Raw genomic sequence first — 26294 nt, 5'->3', positions numbered from 1 at the left:
GAGAGACTGGCGTGTCAATGTAAGAGATTTGCTTGTCAATGTAAGAGAGAGACTGGCGTGTCAATGTAAGAGATTTGCTTGTCAATGTAAGAGATTTGCTTGTCGATGTAAGAGAGAGACTGGCGTGTCAATGTAAGAGGCTGGTGTGTCAATGTAAGAGATTTGCTTGTCAATGTAAGAGACTGGCGTGTCAATGTAAGAGAGAGATTGGCGTGTCAATGTAAGAGACTGGTGTGTCAATGTAAGAGATTTGCTTGTCAATGTTTGCTTGTCAATGCAAGAGATTTGCTTGTCAATGTAAGAGACTGGCGTGTCAATGTAAGAGATTCGCTTGTCAATGTAAGATATTTGCTTGTCAATGTAAGAGAGAGACTGGCGAGTGTCAATGTAAGAGATTTGCTTGTCAATGTAAGAAATTTGCTCGTCAATGTAAGAGATTTGCTTGTCAATGTAAGAGAGAGACTGGCGTGTCAATGTAAGAGATTTGCTTGTCAATGTAAGAGAGAGACTGGCGTGTCAATGTAAGAGACTTAGCGTGTCAATGTAAGAGAGAGACTGGCGTGTCAATGTAAGAGATTTGCTTGTCAATGTAAGAGATTTGCGTGTCAATGTAAGAGACTGGCGTGTCAATGTAAGAGGCTGGCGTGTCAATGTAAGTGACTGGCGTGTCAATGTAAGAGACTTAGCGTGTCAATGTAAGAGACTGGCGTGTCAATGTAAGAGACTTAGCGTGTCAATGTAAGAGATTTGCGTGTCAATGTAAGAGACTGGCGTGTCAATGTAAGAGACTGGCGAGTGTCAATGTAAGAGATTTGCTCGTCAATGTAGCAGCTCTCCCGCGATGTTTCCTGCCTGATGCCTGCGGTAGAAACGTCGTGATGATGTTATTTGCGTTATTTTAATTACTTTAACTTGCCACGTGACTTTAGCGACAGACCCAAAGAATATTAAGTCAAGATTTAATCATCTTATCATCATGTTATCTTGTCATCATTTGATCATCATCATCATTTGATCATCATCATTTGATCATTTGATCATCAATCATCATCATCATTTGATCATCATTTGATCATCATTTGATCATCAATCATCATCATCATTTGGTCATCATCATCATGATTTGATCATCATGATTTGATCATGATTTGATCATCATCATTTTGATCATCATCATTTGATCATGATCATCAATCATCATCATTTGATCATCATCATCATTTGATCATCAATCATCATCATTTGGTCATCATCATCATTTGATCATCATCATTTATCATCAATCATCATCATGATTTGATCAATCATCATCATCATGATTTGATCATCATCATGATTTGATCATCATCATTTGATCATGATCATCAATCATCATCATTTGATCATCATCATGATTTGATCATCATCATCTTTGTCGACACGAAGTCATTGCTGACGGCTCTGAGGAGTAGTTTTTTTTGGGGGGGTTTTATTTAAAATTATTTCAAAAGTTGGAGCCGACAGGAAAATGTCAAAACAAGTTGCATAGCGACCGTTACACGGATAGCGGAGTTGGCGTGTGAGGGTACGGGGTTCTGTATGGGATCACAGTGGGTTCTGTATGGGATCAAAGTGGGGTTCTGTCTGGGATGAGAGTGGGGTTCTGTATGGGATCAAAGTGGGGTTCTGTATGGGATGAGTGGGGTTCTGTATGGGATGAGAGGGGTTCTGTATGGGATGAGAGTGGGGTTCTGTATGGGATCAAAGTGGGGTTCTGTATGGGATGAGAGTGGGGTTCTGTTTGGGATCAAAGTGGGGTTCTGTATGGGATGTGTGGGGTTCTGGTTCTGTATGGGATGAGAGTGGGGTTCTGTATGGGATGAGAGTGGGGTTCTGTATGGGATGAGTGGGGTTCTGTATGGGATGAGTGGGGTTCTGTATGGGATGAGAGTGGGTTCTGTATGGGATGTGTGGGGTTCTGTTTGGGATCAAAGTGGGGTTCTGTATGGGGTGAGTGGGTTCTGTATGGGATGAGTGGGGTTCTGTATGGGATGAGTGGGGTTCTGTATGGGATGAGTGGGGTTCTGTATGGGATGAGTAGGGTTCTGTATGGGATGAGTGGGGTTCTGTATGGGAGACAGCTTTCAGTGTGGTGAATGAGGCTGGGTTCTATATGGGATGAGACTGGGTTTCTCTATGGGAAAGTGGGGGTTCTGTATGGGATCAAAGTGGGGTTCTGTATGGGGTGAGTGGGGTTCTGTATGGGATCAAAGTGGGGTTCTGTATGGGATGAGTGGTGTTCTGTATGGGATTAGAGTGGGGTTCTGTATGGGGTGAGTGGGGTTCTGTATGGGATGAGTGGGGTTCTGTATGGGATGAGTGGGGTTCTGTATGGGATGAGTGGGTTCTGTATGGGATGAGAGTGGGGTTCTGTATGGGATCTGAGTGGGTTTCTGTATGGGATGTGAGTGGGTTCTGTATGGGATGAGAGTGGGGTTCTGTATGGGATGAGTGGGTTCTGTATGGGATGAGTGGGTTCTGTATGGGATGAGAGTGGGGTTCTGTATGGGATCTGAGTGGGTTTCTGTATGGGATCTGAGTGGGTTCCTGTATGGGATGTGAGTGGATTCTGTATGGGGTGAGTGGGGTTCTGTATGGGATGAGAGTGGGGTTCTGTATGGGATGAGAGTGGGGTTCTGTATGGGATGAGTGGGGTTCTGTATGGGATGAGAGTGGATTCTGTATGGGATGAGAGTGGGGTTCTGTATGGGATGAGTGGGTTCTGTATGGGATGAGTGGGTTCTGTATGGGATGTGAGTGGGGTTCTGTATGGGGTGAGTGGGGTTCTGTATGGGGTGAGTGGGGTTCTGTATGGGATGAGTGGGGTTCTGTATGGGATCAAAGTGGGGTTCTGTATGGGATGAGTGGGGATTCTATTTGGGATCAAAGTGGGGTTCTGTATGGGATGAGAGTGGGTTTCTGTATGGGATGAGTGGGTTCTGTATGGGGTGAGTGGGTTCTGTATGGGGTGAGTGGGTTCTGTATGGGATGAGAGTGGGGTTCTGTTTGGGATCAAAGTGGGGTTCTGTATGGGATGTGTGGGGTTCTGGTTCTGTATGGGATGAGAGTGGGGTTCTGTATGGGATGAGAGTGGGGTTCTGTATGGGATGAGTGGGGTTCTGTATGGGATGAGTGGGGTTCTGTATGGGATGAGAGTGGGTTCTGTATGGGATGTGTGGGGTTCTGTTTGGGATCAAAGTGGGGTTCTGTATGGGGTGAGTGGGTTCTGTATGGGATGAGTGGGGTTCTGTATGGGATGAGTGGGGTTCTGTATGGGATGAGTGGGGTTCTGTATGGGATGAGTAGGGTTCTGTATGGGATGAGTGGGGTTCTGTATGGGAGACAGCTTTCAGTGTGGTGAATGAGGCTGGGTTCTATATGGGATGAGACTGGGTTTCTCTATGGGAAAGTGGGGGTTCTGTATGGGATCAAAGTGGGGTTCTGTATGGGGTGAGTGGGGTTCTGTATGGGATCAAAGTGGGGTTCTGTATGGGATGAGTGGTGTTCTGTATGGGATTAGAGTGGGGTTCTGTATGGGGTGAGTGGGGTTCTGTATGGGATGAGTAGCGTTCTGTATGGGATGAGTGGGGTTCTGTATGGGATGAGTGGGTTCTGTATGGGATGAGAGTGGGGTTCTGTATGGGATCTGAGTGGGTTTCTGTATGGGATGTGAGTGGGTTCTGTATGGGATGAGAGTGGGGTTCTGTATGGGATGAGTGGGTTCTGTATGGGATGAGTGGGTTCTGTATGGGATGAGAGTGGGGTTCTGTATGGGATCTGAGTGGGTTTCTGTATGGGATCTGAGTGGGTTCCTGTATGGGATGTGAGTGGATTCTGTATGGGGTGAGTGGGGTTCTGTATGGGATGAGAGTGGGGTTCTGTATGGGATGAGAGTGGGGTTCTGTATGGGATGAGTGGGGTTCTGTATGGGATGAGAGTGGATTCTGTATGGGATGAGAGTGGGGTTCTGTATGGGATGAGTGGGTTCTGTATGGGATGAGTGGGTTCTGTATGGGATGTGAGTGGGGTTCTGTATGGGGTGAGTGGGGTTCTGTATGGGGTGAGTGGGGTTCTGTATGGGATGAGTGGGGTTCTGTATGGGATCAAAGTGGGGTTCTGTATGGGATGAGTGGGGATTCTATTTGGGATCAAAGTGGGGTTCTGTATGGGATGAGAGTGGGTTTCTGTATGGGATGAGTGGGTTCTGTATGGGGTGAGTGGGTTCTGTATGGGGTGAGTGGGTTCTGTATGGGATGAGAGTGGGGTTCTGTATGGGATGAGAGTGGGGTTCTGTATGGGATGAGTGGGGTTCTGTATGGGATACAGCTTTCAGTGTGGTGAATGAGGCTGGGTTCTATATGGGATGAGACTGGGTTTCTCTATGGGGTGAGTGGGGGTTTTATTTGGGATCAAAGTGGGGTTCTGTATGGGGTGAGTGGGGTTCTGTATGGGATGAGTGGGGTTCTGTATGGGATCTGAGTGGGTTTCTGTATGGGATGAGAGTGGGGGTTCTGTATGGGATGAGTGGGGTGCTGTATGGGATGAGTGGGGTTCTGTATGGGATGAGAGTGGGGTTCTGTATGGGATGAGTGGGGTTCTGTATGGGATGAGAGTGGGGTTCTGTATGGGATGAGTGGGTTTCTGTATGGGATCTGAGTGGGTTTCTGTATGGGATGAGTGGGGTTCTATTTGGGATCAAAATGGGTTTCTGTATGGGATGAGAGTGGGGTTCTGTATGGGATGAGAGTGGGGTTCTGTATGGGATGAGTGGGGTTCTGTATGGGATACAGCTTTCAGTGTGGTGAATGAGGCTGGGTTCTATATGGGATGAGACTGGGTTTCTCTATGGGAAAGTGGGGGTTCTGTATGGGATCAAAGTGGGGTTCTGTATGGGGTGAGTGGGGTTCTGTATGGGATCAAAGTGGGGTTCTGTATGGGATGAGTGGTGTTCTGTATGGGATTAGAGTGGGGTTCTGTATGGGGTGAGTGGGGTTCTGTATGGGATGAGTAGCGTTCTGTATGGGATGAGTGGGGTTCTGTATGGGATGAGTGGGTTCTGTATGGGATGAGAGTGGGGTTCTGTATGGGATCTGAGTGGGTTTCTGTATGGGATGTGAGTGGGTTCTGTATGGGATGAGAGTGGGGTTCTGTATGGGATGAGTGGGTTCTGTATGGGATGAGTGGGTTCTGTATGGGATGAGAGTGGGGTTCTGTATGGGATCTGAGTGGGTTTCTGTATGGGATCTGAGTGGGTTTCTGTATGGGATGTGAGTGGATTCTGTATGGGGTGAGTGGGGTTCTGTATGGGATGAGAGTGGGGTTCTGTATGGGATGAGAGTGGGGTTCTGTATGGGATGAGTGGGGTTCTGTATGGGATGAGAGTGGATTCTGTATGGGATGAGAGTGGGGTTCTGTATGGGATGTGAGTGGGTTCTGTATGGGATGAGAGTGGGGTTCTGTATGGGATGAGTGGGTTCTGTATGGGATGAGTGGGTTCTGTATGGGATGAGAGTGGGGTTCTGTATGGGATCTGAGTGGGTTTCTGTATGGGATCTGAGTGGGTTTCTGTATGGGATGTGAGTGGATTCTGTATGGGGTGAGTGGGGTTCTGTATGGGATGAGAGTGGGGTTCTGTATGGGATCTGAGTGGGTTTCTGTATGGGATCTGAGTGGGTTTCTGTATGGGATGTGAGTGGATTCTGTATGGGGTGAGTGGGGTTCTGTATGGGATGAGAGTGGGGTTCTGTATGGGATGAGAGTGGGGTTCTGTATGGGATGAGTGGGGTTCTGTATGGGATGAGAGTGGATTCTGTATGGGATGAGAGTGGGGTTCTGTATGGGATGTGAGTGGGTTCTGTATGGGATGAGAGTGGGGTTCTGTATGGGATGAGTGGGTTCTGTATGGGATGAGTGGGTTCTGTATGGGATGAGAGTGGGGTTCTGTATGGGATCTGAGTGGGTTTCTGTATGGGATCTGAGTGGGTTTCTGTATGGGATGTGAGTGGATTCTGTATGGGGTGAGTGGGGTTCTGTATGGGATGAGAGTGGGGTTCTGTATGGGATGAGAGTGGGGTTCTGTATGGGATGAGTGGGGTTCTGTATGGGATGAGAGTGGGTTCTGTATGGGATGAGAGTGGGGTTCTGTATGGGATGAGTGGGTTCTGTATGGGATGAGTGGGTTCTGTATGGGATGAGAGTGGGGTTCTGTATGGGATGAGAGTGGGGTTCTGTATGGGATGAGTGGGGTTCTGTATGGGATGAGTGGGTTCTGTATGGGGTGAGTGGGTTCTGTATGGGATGAGAGTGGGGTTCTGTATGGGATGAGAGTGGGGTTCTGTATGGGATGAGTGGGGTTCTGTATGGGATACAGCTTTCAGTGTGGTGAATGAGGCTGGGTTCTATATGGGATGAGACTGGGTTTCTCTATGGGGTGAGTGGGGGTTCTATTTGGGATCAAAGTGGGGTTCTGTATGGGGTGAGTGGGGTTCTGTATGGGATGAGTGGGGTTCTGTATGGGATGAGTGGGGTTCTGTATGGGATGAGTGGGGTTCTGTATGGGATGAGTGGTGTTCTGTATGGGATTAGAGTGGGGTTCTGTATGGGGTGAGTGGGGTTCTGTATGGGATGAGTAGCGTTCTGTATGGGATGAGTGGGGTTCTGTATGGGATGAGTGGGTTCTGTATGGGATGAGAGTGGGGTTCTGTATGGGATCTGAGTGGGTTTCTGTATGGGATGTGAGTGGGTTCTGTATGGGATGAGAGTGGGGTTCTGTATGGGATGAGTGGGTTCTGTATGGGATGAGTGGGTTCTGTATGGGATGAGAGTGGGGTTCTGTATGGGATCTGAGTGGGTTTCTGTATGGGATCTGAGTGGGTTTCTGTATGGGATGTGAGTGGATTCTGTATGGGGTGAGTGGGGTTCTGTATAGGATGAGAGTGGGGTTCTGTATGGGATGAGAGTGGGGTTCTGTATGGGATGAGTGGGGTTCTGTATGGGATGAGAGTGGATTCTGTATGGGATGAGAGTGGGGTTCTGTATGGGATGAGTGGGTTCTGTATGGGATGAGTGGGTTCTGTATGGGATGAGAGTGGGGTTCTGTATGGGATGAGAGTGGGGTTCTGTATGGGATGAGTGGGGTTCTGTATGGGATGAGAGTGGATTCTGTATGGGATGAGAGTGGGGTTCTGTATGGGATGAGTGGGTTCTGTATGGGATGAGTGGGTTCTGTATGGGATGTGAGTGGGGTTCTGTATGGGGTGAGTGGGGTTCTGTATGGGGTGAGTGGGGTTCTGTATGGGATGAGTGGGGTTCTGTATGGGATCAAAGTGGGGTTCTGTATGGGATGAGTGGGGATTCTATTTGGGATCAAAGTGGGGTTCTGTATGGGATGAGAGTGGGTTTCTGTATGGGATGAGTGGGTTCTGTATGGGGTGAGTGGGTTCTGTATGGGATGAGAGTGGGGTTCTGTATGGGATGAGAGTGGGGTTCTGTATGGGATGAGTGGGGTTCTGTATGGGATACAGCTTTCAGTGTGGTGAATGAGGCTGGGTTCTATATGGGATGAGACTGGGTTTCTCTATGGGGTGAGTGGGGGTTCTATTTGGGATCAAAGTGGGGTTCTGTATGGGGTGAGTGGGGTTCTGTATGGGATGAGTGGGGTTCTGTATGGGATCTGAGTGGGTTTCTGTATGGGATGAGAGTGGGGGTTCTGTATGGGATGAGTGGGGTGCTGTATGGGATGAGTGGGGTTCTGTATGGGATGAGAGTGGGGGTTCTGTATGGGATGAGTGGGGGTTCTGTATGGGATGAGAGTGGGGTTCTGTATGGGATGAGTGGGGTTCTGTATGGGACGAGAGTGGGGGTTCTGTATGGGATGAGTGGGGTTCTGTATGGGATGAGTAGGGTTCTGTATGGAATGAGTGGGGGTTCTGTATGGGATCTGAGTGGGTTTCTGTATGGGATCTGAGTGGGGGTTCTGTATGGGATCTGAGTGGGTTTCTGTATGGGATCTGAGTAGGGTTCTGTATGGGATGAGTGGGGGTTCTGTATGGGATCTGAGTGGGTTTCTGTATGGGATGAGAGTGGGGTTCTGTATGGGATGAGTGGGGTTCTGTATGGGATGAGAGTGGGGTTCTGTATGGGATGAGTGGGTTTCTGTATGGGATCTGAGTGGGTTTCTGTATGGGATGAGTGGGGTTCTATTTGGGATCAAAATGGGTTTCTGTATGGGATGAGAGTGGGGTTCTGTATGGGATGAGTGGGGTTCTATTTGGGATCAAAATGGGTTTCTGTATGGGATGAGAGTGGGGTTCTGTATGGGGTGAGTGGGTTTCTGTATGGGATGAGGGTGGGGGTTCTGTATGGGATCTGAGTGGGTTTCTGTATGGGATGAGTGGGGTTCTATTTGGGATCAAAATGGGTTTCTGTATGGGATGAGAGTGGGGTTCTGTATGGGGTGAGTGGGTTTCTGTATGGGATGAGAGTGGGGGTTCTGTATGGGATGAGTGGGTTCCGTATGGGATGAGTGGGGTTCTGTATGGGATGAGTGGGTTCTGTATGGGGTGAGTGGGTTTCTGTATGGGATGAGTGGGTTCTGTATGGGATGAGTGTGGGGTTCTGTATGGGGTGAGTGGGGTTCTGTATGGGATGAGTGGGGTTCTGTATGGGGTGAGTGGGGTTCTGTATGGGATGAGTGGGGTTCTGTATGGGGTGAGTGGGTTCTGTATGGGATGCATGGGGTTCTGTATGGGATGAGTGGGTTCTGTATGGGATGAGTGGGGTTCTGTATGGGGTGAGTGGGTTCTGTATGGGGTGAGTGGGTTCTGTATGGGATGAGTGGGGTTCTGTATGGGGTGAGTGGGTTCTGTATGGAGTGAGTGGGTTCTGTATGGGATGAGAGTGGGGTTCTGTATGGGATGAGTGGGTTCTGTATGGGATGAGAGTGGGGTTCTGTATGGGATGAGTGGGGTTCTGTATGGGATGAGTGGGGTTCTGTATGGGGTGAGTGGGTTCTGTATGGGGTGAGTGGGTTCTGTATGGGATGAGTGGGGTTCTGTATGGGATGAGTGGGGTTCTGTATGGGGTGAGTGGGTTCTGTATGGGATGCGTGGGGTTCTGTATGGGATGAGTGGGTTCTGTATGGGATGAGTGGGGTTCTGTATGGGGTGAGTGGGTTCTGTATGGGGTGAGACTCGGCTAATGAGTAACGCTCAGGGTACATGGACGTGTGTTGAACCGGGCTGGTTGCAGCTCCGAGGCATTCTGCCCACAGACTTAAAAGGGCTCAGCCACCTGGGGGTGGGGAGAACACACACAGAGAGAGAGAGAGCCTTAGTCTGGCTCAGAGAGCCTTAGTCTGGCTCAGTGAGCCTTAGTCTGGCTCTGTGAGCCTTAGTCTGGCTCTGTGAGCCTTAGTCTGGCTCTGTGAGCCTCAGTCTGGCTCTGTGAGCCTTAGTCTGGCTCTGTGAGCCTCAGTCTGGCTCAGTGAGACTTAGTCTGGCTCTGTGAGCCTTAGTCTGGCTCAGAGAGCCTTAGTCTGGCTCAGTGAGCCTTAGTCTGGCTCTGTGAGCCTTAGTCTGGCTCTGTGAGCCTTAGTCTGGCTCTGTGAGCCTTAGTCTGGCTCTGTGAGCCTTAGTCTGGCTCTGGGAGACTTAGTCTGGCTCTGTGAGTCTCAGCGATTAATACTGAACCCTGTGGGAGCCTTAGTCTGGCTCTGTGAGCCTCAAGTGATTGACACTGAACCCTGTGGGAGCATCAGTCTGGCTCTGTGAGTCTCAGTGATTAACACTGAACCCTGTGTGAGCCTCAGTCTGGCTCTGTGAGCCTCAGTCTGGCTCTGTGAGCCTCAGTCTGGCTCTGTGAGCCTCAGTCTGGCTCTGTGAGCCTCAGTCTGGCTCTGTGAGCCTCAGTGACTAACACTGAACCCTGTGGGAGCCTCAGTCTGGCTCTGTGAGTCTCAGTGATTGACACTGAACCCTGTGGGAGCCTTAGTCTGGCTCTGTGAGTCTCAGTGATTAACACTGAACCCTGTGGGAGCCTTAGTCTGGCTCTGAGTCTCAGTGATTAACACTGAACCCTGTGGGAGCCTCAGTCTGGCTCTGTGAGCCTCAGTGACTAACACTGAACCCTGTGGGAGCCTCAGTCTGGCTCTGTGAGCCTCAGTGATTAACCCTGTGGGAGCATCAGTCTGGCTCTGTGAGTCTCAGCGATTGACACTGAACCCTGTGGGAGCCTCAGTCTGGCTCTGTGAGCCTTAGTGATTAACACTGAACCCTGTGGGAGCCTCAGTCTGGCTCTGTGAGTCTCAGCGATTGACACTGAACCCTGTGGGAGCCTCAGTCTGGCTCTGTGAGTCTCAGTGATTAACACTGAACCCTGTGGGAGTCTCAGTCTGGCTCTGTGAGCCTCAGTGATTAACACTGAACCCTGTGGGAGCCTCAGTCTGGCTCTGTGAGCCTCAGTGATTAACACTGAACCCTGTGGGAGCCTCAGTCTGGCTCTGTGAGCCTCAGTGATTAACACTGAACCCTGTGGGAGCCTCAGTCTGGCTCTGTGAGCCTCAGTGATTAACCCTGTGGGAGCATCAGTCTGGCTCTGTGAGTCTCAGCGATTGACACTGAACCCTGTGGGAGCCTCAGTCTGGCTCTGTGAGCCTCAGTGATTAACACTGAACCCTGTGGGAGCCTCAGTCTGGCTCTGTGAGTCTCAGCGATTGACACTGAACCCTGTGGGAGCCTTAGTCTGGCTCTGTGAGCCTCAGTGATTAACACTGAACCCTGTGGGAGCCTCAGTGATTGACACTGAACCCTGTGGGAGCCTCAGTCTGGCTCTGTGAGTCTCAGTGATTAACACTGAACCCTGTGGGAGTCTCAGTCTGGCTCTGTGAGCCTCAGTGATTAACACTGAACCCTGTGGGAGCCTCAGTCTGGCTCTGTGAGCCTCAGTGATTGACATTGAACCCTGTGGGAGCCTCAGTCTGGCTCTGTGATCCTCAGTGACTAACACTGAACCCTGTGGGAGCCTCAGTCTGGCTCTGTGAGCATCAGTGATTGACACTGAGCCAGAGCTGTGGCTCACTCACTGCTGTCGCTGGTCCAGGCTGTGGTTGAGCACCCGCCGTTGCCACGCCGACACGAGCGGTAACCGGGAGCGATCGAGCGGAGCGTCGCCCACGGCAATCAAAACATCCTGGTCCAGCTTGGACGGCACGTCCCTGGTGAACACACGGGGTCGGTGAGAGAGAGACGCGGGGAGAGAGACACGGTGAGGGAGAGACACGGGGAGAGAGACACGGTGAGGGAGAGACACGGGGAGAGAGACACGGGGAGACATGGGGAGAGAGACAGGGTGAGGGAGAGACACGGGGAGAGAGAGACACGGGGAGAGAGACACGGAGAGACACGGTGAGGGAGAGACATGGGGAGAGAGACACGGAGAGACACGGTGAGGGAGAGACACGGGGAGAGAGACAGGGTGAGGGAGAGACACGGGGAGAGAGAGAGAGACACGGGGAGGGAGACACGGTGAGGGAGAGACGCGGGGAGGGAGACACGGTGAGGGAGAGACACGGGGAGAGAGACACGGGGAGACACGGTGAGGGAGAGACACGGGGAGAGAGACACGGGGAGACATGGGGAGAGAGACAGGGTGAGGGAGAGACACAGGGAGAGAGAGAGAGAGACACGGGGAGGGAGACACAGTGAGGGAGACACGGTGAGGGAGAGACACGGGGAGAGAGACACGGGGAGACACGGTGAGGGAGAGACACGGGGAGAGAGACACGGAGAGACATGGGGAGAGAGACAGGGTGAGGGAGAGACACGGGGAGAGAGAGAGACACGGGGAGGGAGACACGGTGAAGGAGAGACACGGGGAGACATGGGGAGAGAGACACGGAGAGAGAGACACGGGGAGGGAGACACGGAGAGAGAGACATGGGGAGGGAGAGACACGGGGAGAGAGACACGGGGAGAGAGACACGGGGAGAGAGACACGGGGAGAGAGAGACACGGGGAGAGAGACACGGAGAGACACGGTGAGAGAGACACGGTGAGGGAGACATGGAGAGAGAGACACGCGGAGGGAGACACGGGGAGAGAGACACGGGGAGACATGAGAGAGAGACACGGGGAGAGAGACACAGGGAGAGAGACACGGAGAGGGAGACACGGTGAGGGAGAGACACAGGGAAAGAGACACGGGGAGAGAGAGACACGGGGAGAGAGACACGGTGAGGGAGAGACACGGTGAGGGAGAGACACGGTGAGGGAGAGACACAGTGAGAGAGACACGGTGAGGGAGACACGGTAAGGGAGAGACACGGGGAGACATGGGGAGAGATACACGGGGAGAGAGAGACACGGGGAGAGAGACACGGAGAGAGAGACACGGGGAGAGAGAGACACGGGGAGAGAGACAAGGGGAGAGAGACACGGGAAGGGAGACACGGTGAGAGAGACACGGGGAGAGAGAGACACGGGGAGAGAGACACGGGTACAGAGACACGGGGACAGAGACACGGGGAGAGAGAAACGGGGAGAGACACGGGGAGAGAGACACGGGGAGAGAGACACGGGTGTAGAGAGAGAGAGACACGGGGAGAGAGACACGGGTGTAGAGAGAGAGAGACACGGGGAGAGAGACACGGGTGTAGAGAGAGAGTGACACGGAGAGAGAGACACGGGGAGAGAGACACGGGTGTAGAGAGAGAGAGACACGGGGAGAGAGACACGGGGAGAGAGACACGGGTGTAGAGAGAGAGAGACACGGAGAGAGAGACACGGGTGTAGAGAGAGAGAGACACGGGGAGAGAGACACGGGGAGAGAGACACGGGGAGAGAGACATGGGTGTAGAGAGAGAGAGAGACACGGAGAGAGAGACACGGAGAGAGACACGGGGAGAGAGACACGGGTGTAGAGAGAGAGAGACATGGGGAGAGAGACACGGGTGTAGAGAGAGAGAGACACGGGGAGAGAGACACGGGTGTAGAGAGAGAGAGACACGGAGAGAGAGACACGGGGAGAGAGACACGGGGAGAGAGACACGGGTGTAGAGAGAGAGAGACACGGGGAGAGAGACACGGGTGTAGAGAGAGAGACACGGGGAGAGAGACACGGGTGTAGAGAGAGAGAGAGACACGGAGAGAGAGACACGGGGAGAGAGACACGGAGAGAGAGACACGGAGAGAGAGACACGGGGAGAGAGACACGGGTGTAGAGAGAGAGAGAGACACGGAGAGAGAGACACGGGGAGAGAGACATGGGTGTAGAGAGAGAGAGACACGGGGAGAGAGACACGGGTGTAGAGAGAGAGACACGGGGAGAGAGACACGGGTGTAGAGAGAGAGACACGGGGAGAGAGACACGGGTGTAGAGAGAGAGAGACACGGAGAGAGAGACACGGGGAGAGAGACACGGAGAGAGAGACACGGGGAGAGAGACACGGGTGTAGAGAGAGAGAGACACGGAGAGAGAGACACGGGGAGAGAGACACGGGGAGAGAGACACGGGTGTAGAGAGAGAGACACGGGGAGAGAGACACGGGTGTAGAGAGAGAGAGAGACACGGGTGTAGAGAGAGAGACACGGGGAGAGAGACACGGGTGTAGAGAGAGAGAGACACGGAGAGAGAGACACGGGGAGAGAGACACGGGTGTAGAGAGAGAGAGACACGGAGAGAGAGACACGGGGAGAGAGACACGGGGAGAGAGACACGGGTGTAGAGAGAGACACGGGTGTAGAGAGAGAGAGACACGGAGAGAGAGACACGGGGAGAGAGACACGGGGAGAGAGACACGGGGAGAGAGACACGGGTGTAGAGAGAGACACGGGTGTAGAGAGAGACACGGGTGTAGAGAGAGAGAGACACGGAGAGAGACACGGGTGTAGAGAGAGACACGGGGAGAGAGACACGGGTGTAGAGAGAGAGAGACACGGGTGTAGAGAGAGACACAGAGTAGAGAGAGACACGGGTGTAGAGAGAGAGACACGGGTGTAGAGAGAGACACGGGTGTAGAGAGACACGGGTGTAGAGAGACACGGGTGTAGAGAGACACGGGTGTAGAGAGAGACACGGCTAGAGAGATGGGGGCTCACCCTAGCAGATAGAGAAGCGGTTTGCCTCCATCGCTCTCCTCCACCCTCTCATCGCCAACATCGCCACCATCGCCAACATCACCACCACCATCGTCACTATCATCGCCAACATCGCCACCATCGCCAACATCACCACCACCATCGTCACCACCATCGCTAACATCACCACCACCATCACCACCAACATCACCACCATCGCCAACATCACCATCATCGCCACCATCGCCGCCAACATCATCACCATCACCGCCATCATCGCCACCATCACCGCCACCATCGTCACCATCGCCGCCAACATCGCCACCATCGCCGCCGCAGCCCGCGGGGAGTTTCTCGGGACTTTCCGGAGGAGTCTCGTAAGCCGGGCTCTCTGGTGGAGTCTTCCATCCCTCCTCATCATCATCATCATTGTCGTCGTCGTCATCCTCCACCGCCTCCACCGCCTCCTGTCCGGATTCCATCGACGACTGGGAAGTCGTTCCCAAATCTGTCGCGCATCCCGATCCCTCTCGGCCGTTGGAGACGGTCCCAGGCTTGTCCAAATCCCCCGATGCTGCTGCTGATGCTGCTGCTGATGATGATGCTGATGATGATGCTGATGATGATGCTGATGATGCTGCTGCTGCTGATGCTGCGGCGAGTTTGTTGAATGTGTCGGTGAGGTTGGTCGCGACGGAACGTTTCCTGCCCGGTCGCTCCACGCCCGATCGCGGTGGCGACGCTGCCGCTGCTGCTGCTGCTGCTGCTGATGCTGCTGCTGATGATGATGCTGCTGCTGATGATGATGATGTTGTCCATGGAGAACCGCCGTTGCCTGCGAAGGAGTCTTCCGCACGCGGCAAAGGGCGTCATTGATGACGACGACGACGACGATGACGACGATCCGATGTGGTTTGTGCACTTCACGTAGGCCTCGGCGAGGTGAGGTCATTTACCCTTTTTACCGGGTTAAAGGTAAAGGTGTCGACATGTCAAGGGGTAAAGGGTAGGGTAAAGGCAGCTCGGTCTAATTACCCGGTAGGGTAAAGGTAGCGCGAAGCGTTAACCCGGTAAAATACGGTGCCCTTGTTCACCGCTAGAAACAGCGCCAAGCGTTAACCCGGTGAATACGGTGCCCTTGTTCACCGCTAGAAACAGCGCCAAGCGTTAACCCGGTAAATACGGTGCCCTGGTTCACCGCTAGAAACAGCGGTGAAGCGTTAACCCGGTAAAATACGGTGCCCTTGTTCACCGCTAGAAACAGCGCCAAGCGTTAACCCGGTGAATACGGTGCCCTTGTTCACCGCTAGAAACAGCGCCAAGCGTTAACCCGGTAAATACGGTGCCCTGGTTCACCGCTAGAAACAGCGGTGAAGCGTTAACCCGGTAAAATACGGTGCCCTTGTTCACCGCTAGAAACAGCGCCAAGCGTTAACCCGGTAAATACGGTGCCCTTGTTCACCGCTAGAAACAGCGGTGAAGCGTTAACCCGGTAAATACGGTGCCTTGTTTACCGCTAGAAACAGCGCGAAACGTTAACCCGGTAAATACGGTGCCCTTGTTTACCGCTGAAAGCTCCGTGGCAAAGTCCGTGGCCTCCATTTAACAAGTAATATTTTATATTCTTAGTTTTTTCAGTAAAATCACGTTGAAGAGAAACAACAAAATAACAAAATATATATATTGTTATTTTGTTGTTTCTCTTCAACAAAATATATATATTTTTTGTTATTTTGTTGTTTCTCTTCAACGTGACTTTACCGAAAAAACTAAGAATATGAATTACTGCAGTCACGAAAGCTTTAAATCAAAAGTAATATTTTGGTTAAAAACTTTTTTTTAACAAAAACACGCTTTTATCAAACGCGCGAGCAATGTAAGAAACTCCACGACTCCAGGAAGTGGCCCGGAAGCTCGCCCCGTGGCCAATCGCAGCCAACGTCTGTTGAGCGTGGGCAATTAAGACCCAAGCCGAAAGGTAACGTGTCAAAGGGAATGTTTACAAATATTTTTTCGTTTATTTTTAACGACGTAATATAGCACTGTCATCACTATGACGTAAGTATAACCAAATTGTTAGCTCTTTCGGTAAAGTCACGTTGAAGGGAAACAATAAAATAATAAAATACATATAAAACAATAAAAATTCTCACGACGTTTCGACCGTAACACAAACGGTCATCATCACACAAACGGTCATCATCACACCTGAAGGGAAACAATAAAATAATAAAATACATATAAAACAATAAAAATTATCACGACGTTTCGACCATAACACAAACGGTCATCATCACACAAACGGTCATCATCACACCTGAAGGGAAACAATAAAATACATATAAAACAATAAAAATTATCACGACGTTTCGACCATAACACAAACGGTCATCATCACACAAACGGTCATCATCACACCTGATGACGACCGTTTGTGTTATGGTCGAAACGTCGTGAGAATTTTTATTGTTTTATATGTTGTATTTTATTATTTCATTGTTTCCCTTCAACGTGACTTTACCGAAAGAGCCAAGAATATGAATTACCGCAGTCACGAAAGCTTCGAATCAAAATTTAAGCAGAACCACGTTCGCCGTCGAAACCACATTGGGAAGTAGTGGGTTGAAATTGAGTTACAATATTTGAGGACACAACAACTACAACAAGCGTGTAAAATTGGAATAATCGAGAGTAATCTATATTAATTAAGCGCTTTACCTGTTACAAACCTTGTTCATGTGTTGTAGTAATAACCACAGTAATTACCCTGTAATCGGGTAGTTTGTATGGGGTAACGGTAAAAGGTAGGGTAAAGGTAGGCTAGTTGTTTTTAACCTTTTACCTTACCTGCTGAAGGGTAGAGTGATTGTATTTGGGGTAAGGTGAAAGGTAGGGTAAAGGTAGGCTCGTTGTTTTTACCTTTTACCTTACCTTGCTGAGGACTAGTCTATGGTGCAGTGTTGAGTCTATGGTGCAGTGCTGAGTCTGAGGTGCAGTGTTGAGTCTATGGTGCAGTGCTGAGTCTGTGGTGCAGTGTTGAGTCTGTGGTGCAGTGTTGAGTCTATGGTGCAGTGCTGAGTCTATGGTGCAGTGCTGAGTCTATGGTGCAGTGCTGAGTCTATGGTGCAGTGCTAAGTCTATGGGGCAGTGCTGAGTCTATGGTGCAGTGTTGAGTGTATGTTGCAGTGTTGAGTCTATGGTGCAGTGCTGAGTCTACGGTGCAGTGCTGAGTCTATGGTGCAGTGTTGAGTCTATGGTGCAGTGCTGAGTCTGAGGTGCAGTGTTGAGTCTATGGTGCAGTGCTGAGTCTGTGGTGCAGTGTTGAGTCTGTGGTGCAGTGTTGAGTCTATGGGGCAGTGTTGAGTCTATGGTGCAGTGCTGAGTCTATGGTGCAGTGCTGAGTCTATGGTGCAGTGTTGAGTCTATGGTGCAGTGTTGAGTCTATGGTGCAGTGTTGAGTCTATGGTGCAGTGCTGAGTCTATGGTGCAGTGCTGAGTCTATGGTGCAGTGCTGAGTCTATGGTGCAGTGTTGAGTCTATGGTGCAGTGTTGAGTCTATGGTGCAGTGCTGAGTCTATGGTGCAGTGCTGAGTCTATAGTACAGTGCTGAGTCTATGGTGCAGTGTTGAGTCTATGGTGCAGTGTTGAGTCTATGGTGCAGTGTTGAGTCTATGGTGCAGCGTTGAGTCTATGGTGCAGTGTTGAGTCTATGGTGCAGTGCTGAGTCTATGGTGCAGTGATGAGTCTATGGGGCAGTGCTGAGTCTATGGTGCAGTGTTGAGTGTATAGTGCAGTGTTGAGTCTATGGTGCAGTGCTGAGTCTATGGTGCAGTGTTGAGTCTATGGTGCAGTGCTGAGTCTATGGTGCAGTGATGAGTCCATGGTGCAGTGCTGAGTCTATGGTGCAGTGCTGAGTCTATGGTGCAGTGCCGAGTCTATGGTGCAGTGCTGAGTCTATGGAGCAGTGTTGAGTCTATGGTGCAGTGTTGAGTCTATGGTGCAGTGCTGAGTCTACGGTGCAGTGCGGTTGCCGTGGCGATGCCGGTTTGCCGGTTGCCGATGGCCGGCTTACCGTTGCCACGCCGGTTGCCACGGAGATAAGCCTCCAAAGTGGCGAGTCCCTCGGCCGAGCCGAGGTCCAGAAAGGTTCCGAGGAAGTCCCAGTACTCGGACCAGGCGAGGCCTAGAGAGTGGGCCAGGCACCTACAAAGGCAAAAGAACCCCCCGGCGTAGCCTTCATCAGACTGTGGGGGCAAGTGCTGTTAGCTAGCGAGCGGCAGCAGTGCCTACGAAGGCTATCGGCACTGTGGCACACACAGAGGGGGTGGGTGGCACACACGGACACGTACACACACGTACACACACACTAACACGCACACCACACACACACACACATATACACACACGTACACACACACTAACACGCACACCACAGACACACACACACACACCACACACACGTACACCACACACACGTACACCACACACACGTACACCACACACACGTACACCACACACACGTACACCACACACACGTACACCACACACGTACACAGACACACACACGCACACCAACAACAACAACCGCCATTCGACACTAAGTGGTGGTGACGTCACCACGATGCTTGCACCTTGAAGCCACGTGAAGTGTCGAACGCCCGCTGGCAGGTCACGGGGCAGACCCAGGTGCCACGGGTCGACTGACTGAGATGACTGGCTGACGCACCACCTGTGCCCCCTACTGTGCCAACCTGCTGTGCTTTAGCCACCCGGCGCTCCGCTCGTTGTTGTGAGCGTCGCTCCTCCGCCCTCCGTTGTTGTGGGAGGGTTGGCTGGGTCATGTAGCCCGCAGTCACCCTCCGTTGTTGTGGGAGGGTGACTGCGGGCTACATGACCCAGCCAACGCAGCCTTGCCTGCCGGAGGAGCTCACCGATGGGACCTTGCCCAGATCTTTCAAGGATTTGTGAGCTCCTCACACAATCCAGTCTGGTTAAACCCAGGATGGATCGTAGGCAGGCTAGCCTAAATGTTTCTAACCGGAAAAGATGTTCCATTAGGGGGGTCCACGTTTCGCAAGCGTAGAGGAGGGAATCACCGTGGCCGAGAAGAACTGAAGCTTAGTGCGGAGCGACAGACCAGGTAGCTTCCACACAGCGTTACGCAACCGATGAAAAGATATTGCCGCTCGACTGATTCGAAGTGAGACCTCTGCTGTTAAACTGGAGCCGGTCACAAGCACACTGCCCAGGTATGGGAAACTCTCCACTCTCTCCACAATTGCCCCATCAACCGATTGGGAGTTGTGGGGGTGGAGTGCCCGATGGTACAAAATACCCAGGCAGGTGCTTAGTTTTGGTGGGGCTGATGGTAAGGCCCCATCTCTTAGTGGCACTCTCCAGTCTCAGCAGCAGCGTCTCCAACTCCTCCTCTGAGTGAGCAGCGATTACCAGATCATCGGCATACATAATGTGGTTGAGCAATAAGGAGCAATCCCTTGACCGCACCCGGGCATCAATCAGCCTCCCATTATATATGTACCAAATAGAGATTCCCCCGGTACAGCTATTGAAGGCTTCACGAACTACGTGGTCAAAAGAGATGTTAAATAATGTGGGAGCCAGAGGACATCCCTGTCGCACCCCAAGGTGTACAGGGAATGGCTCCGACTCCTGGCCACGTAGTTTTACTCGGGCCCGCTCACCATCAAGAAGGTCCTTAATGATCGTGAGCAGAGGGTCAGGGACTCCAAAAGCACGAAGAACAACCCAGAGCCCAGGCCTACTGATGGCATCATAGGCCCTGACCAGGTTAATAAAGCAGAGATGTAGGTCTTGTTGGCATTACCTACACCTCTGCTGTAGCAGACGGACAGAAAATATGGCATCTGTGCAGGACCACCTTTTCCGAAACCACATTGGGGCTCCGCAAGCCTCTCCTCAGCGTGCCTAGCAAGGCGATGTTGAATAATCCTTGCCAGGACCTTTTCCGGCACACTGAGGAGTGAGATGCCCCTGTAGTTGTTACAGTCTGTGCGGTCCCCCTTCTTAAAGAGGGGGACCACCAGGGCATCCTTCCAATCCTGCGGACCCGTCCAGTGGTCCAGACTGTTATTATGATGTCATGTAGGGCAGTCTGTGCACAAACTCCACCCTCCCTCAGCATTTCGCTTGGGAGATCATCTCTGCCCGGTGCTTTTCCTGGTCTCAGACTCCGGATCGCCTTCAGTACTTCCTCAACAGATGGCACCTCAGGCAGCCACTCACAGGGGGTGACTTCTTCCAATATTTGAGGCACCGCAGCCTCAGCAGGGTCATCCCCACTTTGTCCCACGTTGTTATCCAGGCTGAGGGATTTCCCCTCTCCCAGGACGTCACAGAAATGCTCAGCAAATCTGCAAACCTGTTCCTGGGGGTCGGAGATTGGATGACCGTTTTTTCCCCTAATGATGGTAATAGGTGTGGCGCTGCAGGTTACTTTTTTGATGGAGTTAAATAGGGATTTGTGATTGCGGGCCACTGAGGCAGACTCCATCTTCTCAGCAACCTGCGACCACCACCCATCCTTGCAGCGCCTCACGGCTCTCCGAACCTCCGAGCGAAGGCTGCGGTAAGCCTCCTCATTCTCTGACGTGGGATTCTGTAGCCGATGACAGTAGGCCTGTCGCTTTTTCTCAACCATCCTGAACACCTCCTCTGTCAGCCAGGGTCTCTGGGGAGGTCTGGACCGCGTACCCAAAGCAGCCATTGCAGCTGAATGAGTCAGTTCTAAACCTCGCCCATTTACCCTCGACATCAGGAGTGGGGGACGATGCCAACCCCAGCCGCAGGCGATGATGAAATTCTCGCTTGCAACTTTCATCAGATAACTGAGAACAGGCCACATTAGGTTGGAATGGGGTCCTGGGTGTACACCCACCACCGGAGTGGAAGAATGGCAGGCGCATCTTACAGATGACTAGTCGATGGTCAGAGGGCAGATCAGCTCCACGGTACGTCCTGGTGTCAAGGACAAGGGCTCGCATCCGCTGGTCCGTCACTATGTAGTCCAGCAGATGTTCTTGTTTGGACCCGGCATGCATCCATGATGTTGTGTGGATGCGCCGATGCCGGAACAGCGTGTTGGTAATTACAAGCCCATGGGCTGCAGCCTCCTACCGTTGTTATAGAGCTGATCTGGCCCATGCCCTCCACCACCCCAGACCAGGTGCCAGCATCATGACCAACTCGGGCATTGAAGTCACCCAATATGATGACTCTATCCCGAGGTGCCACTTTAGCCAGCACCTGTGACAGGAAGTCATAGAAGGCATCTGACTCATCGGCTTTGCCTGCATCCCTCCACAGATGTTCGTCTTCGGTGGGGGCATAAGTAACCACGACCACCACTCCTCGCCTCCGGTTGATGGGAAGGCGAGCCCAAAGTAGCCTGGGGCTTACAGCTTCCCACACCTCACCGCCACGCTCCCACACCCCCTTTATTCTTTTGTTCAAAAGAAGAGCCACACCCTGTTGTTTGGCAGTCTGCTGCCCCGAGTAGAGGACTGTCCACCCTCATGGTGGCAGGAGCCAGAGCCGGTCCACCGGACCTCCTGAATGCCGCAGAGATCCAGGCGGTACCGGTCCAGCTCCCGACAGAGTAGTGGCGGCCTCTCCTCCGCAGTGAGCGTTCGAACATTCCACGTGGCCACCCGTAGTGGCTTTTCGTTGTTTCTGGAGGAGCCCCGAGGGTAGAGATTCAATCTCCTGGCTCCGCCAAATGGGGTTTGGCCAGGAGACGTCATAGACGCCTGTTTCCCCGGGGCCTCCGGCACAAACTTATTTGTTATATATTTCAGTTTAACTCGTGGTTTAGTGGTAATTAATTGAAGGTGGAGGGGTTACCAGCTCCTCGCACCCATCCAGAGCCCTCGTTTAGCCACTGTGGTGGACACAGACGCCATGAGGGGAGGAGCCAATCGGAATTGGCCCTCCCCCCACAGCACTGTCCACGACAGAGTTGCACGTCCGGCACCGCGAGGAGGTAGGGGGTTGTACACACACACACACACACTAACACACGTACACACACACTAACACACGTACACACACACTAACACACGTACACACACACTAACACACACACACAGATGTGTATGTGTGTTAGTGTGTGTGTATCTGTTGCAGCGGTGAAGTGTAGTAAACATCGCTAGCACTGGGGAGAGGCAAAGGTGAGCGTGTGGGTGAGCGGGTGGGTGAGCGGGTGGGTGAGCGTGTGGGTGAGCGGGTGGGTGAGCGGGTGGGTGAGCGTGTGGGTGAGCGGGTGGGCGAGCGTGTGGGTGAGCGTCTGGTGAGCGGGTGGGTGAGCGTGTGGGTGAGCGTCTGGGTAAGTGGGTGAGCGTGTTTGGGGTGAGCGTGTGTGTGGTGAGCGTGTGTGTGGTGAGCGTGTGTGTGGTGAGCGTGTGTGGTGAGCATGTGTGTGTGGTGAGCGTGTGTGTGGTGAGCGTGTGTGGTGAGCGTGTGTGTGTGGTGAGCGTGTGTGTGTGGTGAGCGTGTGTGTGTGGTGAGCGTGTGTGTGTGGTGAGCGTGTGTGTGGTGAGTGTGTGTGTGGTGAGTGTGTGTGGTGAGCGTGTGTGTGCTGAGCGTGTGTGGTGAGCGTGTGTGGTGAGCGTGTGTGTGTGGTGAGCGTGTGTGTGGTGAGCGTGTGTGTGGTGAGCGTGTGTGTGGTGAGCGTGTGTGTGGTGAGTGTGTGTGGTGAGTGTGTGTGGTGAGCGTGTGTGTGGTGAGCGTGTGTGTGGTGAGCGTGTGTGTGGTGAGCTTGTGTGTGGTGAGCGTGTGTGTGGTGAGCGTGTGTGTGGTGAGCGTGTGTGTGTGGTGAGCGTGTGTGGTGAGTGTGTGTGGTGAGCGTGTGTGTGGTGAGCGTGTGTGGTGAGCGTGTGTGTGGTGAGCGTGTGTGTGGGCTGAGCGCGTGTGTGGTGAGCGTGTGTGTGTGGTGAGCGTGTGTGTGTGGTGAGCGTGTGTGTGGTGAGCGTGTGTGTGGTGAGTGTGTGTGTGGTGAGCGTGTGTGGTGAGCGTGTGTGTGGTGAGCGTGTGTGTGGTGAGCGTGTGTGTGGTGAGCGTGTGTGTGCTGAGTGTGTGTGTGGTGAGTGTGTGTGTGGTGAGTGTGTGTGTGGTGAGCGTGTGTGTGGTGAGCGTGTGTGTGGTGAGCGTGTGTGTGGTGAGCGTGTGTGTGGTGAGTGTGTGTGTGGTGAGCGTGTGTGTGGTGAGCGTGTGTGTGGTGAGCGTGTGTGTGGTGAGCGTGTGTGTGGTGAGCGTGTGTGGTGAGCGTGTGTGTGGTGAGCGTGTGTGTGGTGAGCGTGTGTGTGGTGAGCTTGTGTGTGGTGAGCGTGTGTGTGGTGAGTGTGTGTGTGGTGAGTGTGTGTGTGGTGAGTGTGTGTGGTGAGCGTGTGTGTGGTGAGCGTGTGTGTGGTGAGTGTGTGTGGTGAGCGTGTGTGTGGTGAGTGTGTGTGTGGTGAGCGTGTGTGTGGTGAGCGTGTGTGTGGTGAGCGTGTGTGTGGTGAGCGTGTGTGTGTGGTGAGCGTGTGTGTGGTGAGTGTGTGTGTGGTGAGTGTGTGTGTGGTGAGCGTGTGTGTGTGGTGAGCGTGTGTGTGTGGTGAGCGTGTGTGGTGAGCGTGTGTGTGGTGAGCGTGTGTGTGGTGAGTGTGTGTGTGTGGTGAGCGTGTGTGTGGTGAGTGTGTGTGTGGTGAGCGTGTGTGTGTGGTGAGCGTGTGTGTGTGGTGAGCGTGTGTGTGTGGTGAGCGTGTGTGGTGAGCGTGTGTGTGGTGAGTGTGTGTGTGGTGAGCGTGTGTGGTGAGCGTGTGTGTGGTGAGCGTGTGTGTGTGGTGAGCGTGTGTGTGGTGAGCGTGTGTGTGGTGAGTGTGTGTGGTGAGCGTGTGTGTGGTGAGCGTGTGTGTGGTGAGCGTGTGTGTGGTGAGCGTGTGTGTGTGGTGAGCGTGTGTGGTGAGCGTGTGTGTGGTGAGCGTGTGTGGTGAGCGTGTGTGGTGAGCGTGTGTGTGTGGTGAGCGTGTGTGGTGAGCGTGTGTGTGGTGAGTGTGTGTGTGTGGTGAGCGTGTGTGTGGTGAGCGTGTGTGTGGTGAGCGTGTGTGTGGTGAGCGTGTGTGTGGTGAGCGTGTGTGGTGAGCGTGTGTGTGGTGAGCGTGTGTGTGGTGAGCGTGTGTGTGGTGAGTGTGTGTGTGGTGAGCGTGTGTGTGGTGAGCGTGTGTGTGGTGAGCGTGTGTGTGTGGTGAGCGTGTGTGTGTGGTGAGCGTGTGTGTGGTGAGCGTGTGTGTGGTGAGCGTGTGTGTGTGGTGAGCGTGTGTGTGTGGTGAGCGTGTGTGTGGTGAGCGTGTGTGGTGAGCGTGTGTGTGGTGAGCGTGTGTGTGGTGAGCGTGTGTGTGTGGTGAGCGTGTGTGTGGTGAGCGTGTGTGGTGAGCGTGTGTGTGGTGAGCGTGTGTGTGGTGTGTGTGGTGAGCGTGTGTGTGGTGAGCGCGTGTGTGTGGTGAGCGTGTGTGTGGTGAGCGTGTGTGGTGAGCGTGTGTGTGGTGAGCGTGTGTGTGTGGTGAGCGTGTGTGTGGTGAGCGTGTGTGTGGTGAGCGTGTGTGTGGTGAGCGTGTGTGTGTGGTGAGCGTGTGTGTGGTGAGCGTGTGTGTGGTGAGCGTGTGTGGTGAGCGTGTGTGTGGTGAGCGCGTGTGTGGTGAGCGTGTGTGTGTGGTGAGCGTGTGTGGTGAGCGTGTGTGTGGTGAGCGTGTGTGGTGAGCGTGTGTGTGGTGAGCGTGTGTGGTGAGCGTGTGTGGTGAGCGTGTGTGTGGTGAGCGTGTGTGTGGTGAGCGTGTGTGTGGTGAGCGTGTGTGTGGTGAGCGTGTGTGGTGAGCGTGTGTGTGGTGAGTGTGTGTGTGGTGAGCGTGTGTGTGGTGAGCGTGTGTGTGGTGAGCGTGTGTGTGGTGAGCGTGTGTGTGGTGAGCGTGTGTGTGGTGAGCGTGTGTGTGGTGAGCGTGTGTGTGTGGTGAGCGTGTGTGTGGTGAGTGTGTGTGTGGTGAGCGTGTGTGTGGTGACCGTGTGTGTGTGGTGAGCGTGTGTGGTGAGCGTGTGTGTGGTGAGCGTGTGTGTGTGTGTGTGGTGTGTGTGGTGAGCGTGTGTGTGGTGAGTGTGTGTGCTGAGCGTGTGTGGTGAGCGTGTGTGTGGTGAGCGTGTGTGTGGTGAGCGTGTGTGGTGAGCGTGTGTGTGTGGTGAGCGTGTGTGTGGTGAGCGTGTGTGGTGAGCGTGTGTGTGTGGTGAGCGTGTGTGTGGTGAGCGTGTGTGTGGTGAGCGTGTGTGTGGTGAGCGTGTGTGTGGTGAGCGTGTGTGTGTGGTGAGTGTGTGTGGTGAGCGTGTGTGTGCTGAGCGTGTGTGTGTGGTGAGCGTGTGTGTGGTGAGCGTGTGTGGTGAGTGTGTGTGTGGTGAGCGTGTGTGTGGTGAGCGCGTGTGTGGTGAGCGTGTGTGTGTGCTGAGCGTGTGTGTGGTGAGCGTGTGTGTGTGGTGAGCGTGTGTGTGGTGAGTGTGTGTGGTGAGCGTGTGTGTGTGGTGAGCGTGTGTGTGTGGTGAGCGTGTGTGTGGTGAGCGTGTGTGAGCGTGTGTGTGGTGAGAGTGTGTGTGTGGTGAGCGTGTGTGGTGAGCGTGTGTGGTGAGCGTGTGTGTGGTGAGCGTGTGTGTGGTGAGCGTGTGTGTGGTGAGCGTGTGTGGTGAGCGTGTGTGGTGAGTGTGTGTGTGGTGAGCGTCTCCTCACCTGCCCACGTGCTCTGGACCCCGCTCGGGATCAGAGTTGATGGCATTGAGTAACGTGTGGTTCCTCGGGGAGACTCGCCACAGCCTACGCAGCTCAAGGGCCTGCACAGAGAGAGACACAGAGAGACACTGAGAGAGACACGTGGAGAGAGACACTGAGAGAGACACGGGGAGAGAGACACAGGGGAGAGAGACACAGAGACACGGGGGAGAGAGACACGGGGAGACTCGCCACAGCCTACGCAGCTCAAGGGCCTGCACAGAGAGAGACACGGGGAGAGAGACACGGGGGAGAGAGACACGGGGAGAGACACTGAGAGAGACACAGAGAGAGACACGGGGAGATTCGCCACAGCCTACGCAGCTCAAGGGCCTGCACAGAGTGAGACACAGAGAGAGACACAGAGA

General features: G+C 53.1%; 1 protein-coding gene across 1 annotated transcript in view; it reads right to left on the bottom strand.

Moving 5' to 3' along the window:
• Positions 1-1448: 1448 nt before the first annotated feature.
• The window catches only part of LOC142906950 (uncharacterized), an 88057-nt gene continuing 63211 nt past the window's right edge, over positions 1449-26294 (bottom strand). The window contains exons 9-13 of the mRNA XM_076055754.1: positions 25888-25988; positions 18184-18314; positions 14133-14958; positions 11120-11251; positions 1449-9330 (exon numbers count right to left, since the gene is read on the bottom strand). Coding sequence (XP_075911869.1) covers positions 9249-9330; positions 11120-11251; positions 14133-14958; positions 18184-18314; positions 25888-25988 — 1272 coding nt within the window. The 3' untranslated portion in view covers positions 1449-9248. The remainder of the gene's footprint in view (positions 9331-11119; positions 11252-14132; positions 14959-18183; positions 18315-25887; positions 25989-26294) is intronic.

Source organism: Petromyzon marinus, chromosome 72 (genome assembly GCF_048934315.1).
Source record: "Petromyzon marinus isolate PM22_M1 ecotype Great Lakes invasive population chromosome 72, UKy_Petmar_22M1.pri1.0, whole genome shotgun sequence".
Classification (NCBI taxonomy): domain Eukaryota; kingdom Metazoa; phylum Chordata; class Hyperoartia; order Petromyzontiformes; family Petromyzontidae; genus Petromyzon; species Petromyzon marinus.
Note: the sequence above shows the minus strand (reverse complement) of the source record. Positions and strands in the feature narration are given on the sequence as shown.